Raw genomic sequence first — 6,000 nt, 5'->3', positions numbered from 1 at the left:
TGTCGAAGTGCCCCTTGACGTGAGTGACATTGAGTTGGCCACACTCACCCAGTCACATGACCACTAGCCACGCCCACCCAGCCGGTCATTAGGCAGATCATATTAGTGGTCTGTGGGATTTACAATTATGGGTTTAGGGGGCTCTGAGGTCCGAAAGGTTGGTGAACCCTGATATAGACTTCTGGAGAAGGAGTTTTTTTTTCCCAGGGACGTGGGGCATGACAGAAAAGGCCCTGTCGGAAAGAGGAAAGAGATGCTTAAGGGCAGGGGTGAGTTCCTGCCGGTTCTTCTATGGAAGAGGTGCCACAAATCTACAGTGCCGTTTTGAACCGGTTCCAGCTCCCTCCCCCCACCCGCCCGCACATCATCAAGATGAAGAGCGAGAGGAGGAATTCTGGGAATTGAAGTCCACAAGTCTTAAAGCTGTCAAGTTTAAACACCCCTGGTTTTTTTTTTCTAAAGGGTTAGGGGTGCAAGGGTCTTTTAACCGGACAGCTTTAAGACTTGCACACTTCAATGCCAGAGTTCCTGAGCCAACATGACCGGAGGAGGAATTCTGGGAGTTGAAGTCCACAAGTCTTAAAGCTGTCAAGTTTGAACACCCCTGGTTTTTTTTTCTAAAGGCTTAGGGGTTCAAGGGTCTTGAAACTTGACATCTTTAAGACTTGCACACTTCAATGCCAGAGTTCCTGAGCCAACATGACTGGAGGAGGAATTCTGGGAGTTGAAGTCCACAAGTCTTAAAGCTGTCAAGTTTGAACACCCCTGGGTTTTTTTTTCCTAAAGGGTTAGGGGTGCAAGGGTCTTGTAACTTGACAGCTTTAAGACTTGCGTGCTTCAAATGTCAGAGTTTCTGAGCCAACATTTTGGTTGCTAAGCAAGAGTGTTGTTAAGTGAGTTTCACCACATTTTACAAGTTGGCCACTCCCACCCGGTCACATGGCTGGCAAGCCACTCCCACCCGGTCACATGGCTGGCAAGCCACTCCCACAAAGCAGGCCACACCTATAGAAGAGGTTCTAAAAAAAAATTGAACCCCACCACTGCTTAAGGGGCTTTGGACAGCTGTATGAAAGATGGATGAAGTTCAATCCCGCATAGGGCAGCTGTTTTGAGGCTACTTCAAAGATAGTATTCAGCCGGTTCGAATCGGTTCACTCAAACCAGCAGTGGAAATTGTGCTCGTCCAGCTCACCCTGATGCCGTCCTATTTAGGCACATTTTCAAGCCCAAGCACATGTGTGGAAGGCCCGAGATCATGCACGCTCTCACATCTGCGAATGGGTAGGGAAAGTCAGTAAATACCACCAATGCTCTATTCATATCCACAAGGAGATTGGGAAATCAGGTTACCCGGAGGCAAAACTCACAACCAATGTCTCACTTAAGCGACATAAATTTGGCCGTAAGCCGAGGACGGCCTATATTTGCATGGAGGGGGGGGTGTAAGGACTTTTGGCTTCACTGAGAAAGAGACATCATTTTTCCTCCAATCAAGATTAGAGCGGATGACGTTTAATTTATGTCTATTGAGAGCCCTTGTGTTATTGCAGTTGAGATAAAAGTAATCATTAACACATTGGATTGTTATGGCAGATTATCTTGTGTGCTAAGCTCAGGTTGGAATGTAGACGGGTGGTAGAAGGAATTTTATTACGAGCAGAGGAGTTGAGTTCTCTTCTTGTAAAGTACCTCTGGACCCTCTCTAATGTTTTAATTTCTGAAAAGCAGTGTGCACTTATCTTAAAATTTGGCAATCCTAAATTGCATTAAGCGAGGGATACAATCAAGATCAAGGGAGGTCCTAATACCACTTTGTAAAGCTTTAGTAAGACCACACCTAGAATACTGCATCCAGTTTTGGTCACCACACTATAAAAAGGATATTGAGACTCTAGAAAGAGTGCAGAGAAGAGCAACCAAGAGGATTAGGGGACTGGGGGCTAAAACATAGGAAGAATGGTTGCAGGAACTGGGCATGGCTGGTCTAGTGAAGAGAAGGACCAGGGGAGACAGGAGAGCAGCCTTCCAATATTTGAGGGGCTGCCACAGAGAGGAGGGTGGTCAAACTATTTTCCAAGCCACCTGAAGGGCAAACAAGGAATAACAGATGGAAACTAAACAAGGAGAGATTCAACCTGGAAATAAGGAGGAACTTTCTGACAGTAAGAACAATCAACCCATAGAACAGAAGTTGCCTTTGGAAGTTGTGGGAGCTTCATCCCTGGAGGCTTTCAGGAAGAGATGGGACTGCCATTTGTCAGAAAGGGTGAAGGGTCTCCTGCTTGGGCGGAGGGGTTGGACTAGATGATCTCCAAGGTCCCTTCCAATCCTGTTGATCTGTTAAATCTGCTTGTTTCTTCCCGAAACCTTCCCTGGTTTTCCGGAACAGCCTGCCACTGCGATCCGGTGGGATCCGTCCGGGATGACTGCGAACAGATGACCGGCTTGTGTTCCTGCAAAACCGGGATTACTGGCACGAAATGCAAGCAGTGTCCCAGTGGCAGCAAGCTGGGAATGTCCGGTTGTGAGAAAGGTAAAGTGACTTTCGTACGCAGCAGCTTTGCGGGCAGTTGAAACGGTTGACGCTTCCCTGCTGGAGAGCCAAAAAATGCCGTATTTTTCAGAGTATAAGACGCTCCGGAGTATAAGATGCACCTTAGATTTTGGAGAGGAAAAATAGGAATCTGCCCACCAGGTATTCATCTGGCTAGTTTGGTCAACTTCAGCACATAGGTTTGCTTGTTTTGAGCGCATGCGCCAGAGGGGGGTTCCCACCAATTCGCACCAGTTCAGGCGAACCTTGTAGTGATAATTTGGCCTAGGTCGCAGAACTAGCAGCGACCCAGGCTGGCCATGCCCCCAAACTGGTTCCTCAATCTCCACTGCCATTGCTGCCATGTTTTTTTTAGCTTTTCTTGGTCTTCACGCATGGGCAGAACAACTCACAGTGAAATGTGCATGCGCAAGCAACAAAGCGCATGCGAAGCGAACTGGTTCCAGCAGCAGTAGGAACCCACCCTTGGCGTGCGCTTTTTATCTTCTGGTTGGCAGGGGTCTATTGCCGGTTCTCTCCAGGGCGCTTCGTGTGCATGCGCAGTACAACTAAAATTGCTCTGCGCGTGCACAGAAGCAAAAAAACCAAGATGGCAGTGCCTATGGCGATGCCGGGAGAACCAGTTTGGGGGCATGGCAGGCCTGCGTCGCTGCTGGTCCCAGTGACTCAAGCCGCAAAGCTAGTACTGGTTCGGCCGAACCAGGCCAAACCGGTTGGAACCCACCACTACTGGTTGGGGATGAAAAAACAGCTTCTAAAGCACCGCTGATCGTCGGAGAGAGAAGCAATGAGAAAAGCAGGAGAATCCCAAAAGATCATTTCACTTGTTAGCGCCTCATTAAGGCTGAAAAAAAAGCTACATTCGGAGTATAAGACGCACCCAAATTTTCAGTCTTTTTTTGGGGGGGAAGGTGTGTCTTATACTCTGAAAAATACAGTAATTTATTCCTGGGAAAGAACTAAATTGGAAGCTAGGATCTGCTTACGTTTGCCCTGAATCTCCTGCGTGATCCCCCCAGATCTCTCGGCTGCCTCGTCCTGTGCTGAAATGACTTGTGAATTCGGGGCGTCGTGCGTGGAAGTGAACGGCCTTCCCCAGTGTGAGTGTCCGTCATTGCTGTGCACGGAAGCTGACACCTCCAAGGTGAGCAGAGAAAACATGGGTGGGCAAATTTGCACTAGACTCCCACTAGATCAGGCCCAGTTGAATTCAAGAACTATTTTTTTTTAAAAAAAATGTTTATTTATACATTTTTCTTCTTCCTGAGCTGTGTGTTGTCTGGTTCCATTTGTTCATACCAAGTCTTAATAAATGGATAGTGAGAGTATTATTGAGGATAACATCCGTACTTAAAATATTTTTAATATTGTTATTCATATTTTTCATCTGTAGGCGTGTCTTCATTTTTCCAGTGTTGTGTAAATGCAATTCTCGCTGCTATTAACACATGTGTTATTAAATACCCTGTTTCCCCGAAAATAAGACTCAATCGAGAAATAAATCCTAGTGTGATTTTTTTCAGCATTCTCGTACTATAAGCCTGTTCTGACCCCCTCCTCCGTCCAGTAACGAAAGCCGAGACAAGCTTAAATGGAATGTCCTTTAATAACAAGACCAGAATCTCGATGGCTGAAAGCCAAACAAACAAACAGATAAGGACCTTGGCAGCAACTCAGACCAACCTTGGCAGCAATTCAGCCTGCCAAGTTAGTTTCTCTTTAGTCAAAGCGTTGACTTCTGCAAGCAGGGCGTGGCTCAAGCAGTCTTTTTTATAGTCTGGAGAGGAGCCTAATGACCACCAGCTGAGCGTAATTACCTCCTGTAATTCCGTCATTGTTCCTGACGCCGAGTAGCTCTTTGATGGCGTGCATCCAGGAACAACTCACTGCTGGCTTTTGGATCACTCTCCCTTGTCTTCTCCCCACTGGTCCAAAGCTCAGGCACCACCTGGTGGCCAACCAGTCTCTCTGCTTCCTGCTCAGAGTCGGAATCCTGTCCAGGGTCCTCTATATCCTCCAGGACCGACTCATAGGGCCCCTCGCTGTCGGAGTCTGGTGGCAGCTCCAACAGCACCTGCTGGGCCATAACATAAGCCCTACCCAAAAAATAACCACCCGTTAAGATCATCAGCCAGACAGATGCAACCGTATTTCCCTCAAAATAAAACCTAACCAGAAAATAAAACCCTTAGGCATCTTTTGGAGCAAAACATATAAGACCTAGTCTTATTGTCAGGATTCCAAATAGCATCCAAAAGTCAATCAGAGTTTGAGGCAAAGTATTGCTCAAAGTTCAAATTTATTAAGAGAGCCATGTTGGCACATCTGGGAAAACCCGAATGTGAAAGCATCCCGGTTTTCTCACCTAGTTGAAAGTTCAAGATCCTCCCCACCCACCCACTCAACAGTCCATCACATAGTCCAATCTTCCACTGCCATGCTGGCAGCTTCCACCCATCCAGTTCCGGTCAGGTGCAGAGACAAAGGATGACCTTGGCTTTCTAGGAAGAATTTTGTTAAGACCAACTGACATTTTCCCACCATAGAAAAAGCAAAGTAGAATAATAGGAAGTATGGCAGGACGAAGATCCAAATGGAATATATCTTGCAGGCTTGACACTTATTTTCGGGGAAAACATGGTATGCAGTCCTTTCATTGTAGTTTTCTGGTAATAAACCTAACAAGAATATTTCTCGTTTTATATCTATATTGAATTCAAGAACTTGAGATGTGGGAATTCCCTCTCCGCCACGCCAAGAATCTGTACTCAAACTAGTAAGGGCACTGATTTGTCCTAATAGTATGGTCAGCCCTCCGAGGTAGTGTGGACAAGGAGCACAATCAATGTCCAGCCGAAATCCTCCAGGTTTAAACTTTCACCTCCTCCCTACCTAACCACTATTTCTCCTCTTCCCGTCTCCCTACATCATGCCGTCTAGGTCTGTGGCTCCGATGGCGTGACCTATGGTGACCAGTGCCAGCTAAGGACCATAGCTTGCCGGCAAGGGAAGGTCATAGAGGTGAAGCATTTGGGCCAGTGTGCAGGTGAGTTCGTATTTGCACACCTGAGTGCTTAGACCAAGCAATAGAAATAGCCCGTAGACTTATATACCGCTTTCCAGCCCTCTCTAAGCTGTGTGAACATGGGCACACTGGGAACAGGCTCCAGCTGTTCTTCTGCCTGACTGATGTCTGACTCCGAAGGCAGCTGATAACTGTCAGATGTCCGTGGCCCCCTCTCTGCCTCCGACACAGATCCCTCCTCAGAGCCTTCCCCAGACTCCAGGACTGGCCCATCTTCTTCCCCAACCTCCTCACTGTCCGACTCTGCTGCCAGTTCTGCTGGCCGCTGACGGGCCACAAAAGGCTCAAGGAGCACCCAGGACTTCCACTGTTTAACCCTGAGCTACCAATCTTCACTTCTATCCTTTCACAACAGGTT

The 6,000-nt window shown here is 47.3% G+C and overlaps 1 protein-coding gene across 1 annotated transcript in view; it reads left to right on the top strand.

Moving 5' to 3' along the window:
- Positions 1-6,000, top strand: part of AGRN (agrin) — a 99,279-nt gene that overhangs the window by 46,676 nt on the left and 46,603 nt on the right. Inside the window, exons 12-14 of the mRNA XM_032232197.1 lie at positions 2,393-2,536; positions 3,577-3,701; positions 5,498-5,603. Of these exons, the coding sequence (XP_032088088.1) occupies positions 2,393-2,536; positions 3,577-3,701; positions 5,498-5,603 (375 nt within the window). The remainder of the gene's footprint in view (positions 1-2,392; positions 2,537-3,576; positions 3,702-5,497; positions 5,604-6,000) is intronic.

The sequence above is a fragment of the Thamnophis elegans genome, chromosome 15, assembly GCF_009769535.1.
Source record: "Thamnophis elegans isolate rThaEle1 chromosome 15, rThaEle1.pri, whole genome shotgun sequence".
Lineage (NCBI taxonomy): Eukaryota > Metazoa > Chordata > Lepidosauria > Squamata > Colubridae > Thamnophis > Thamnophis elegans.
This window is presented reverse-complemented; position numbering and strand designations above follow the sequence as displayed.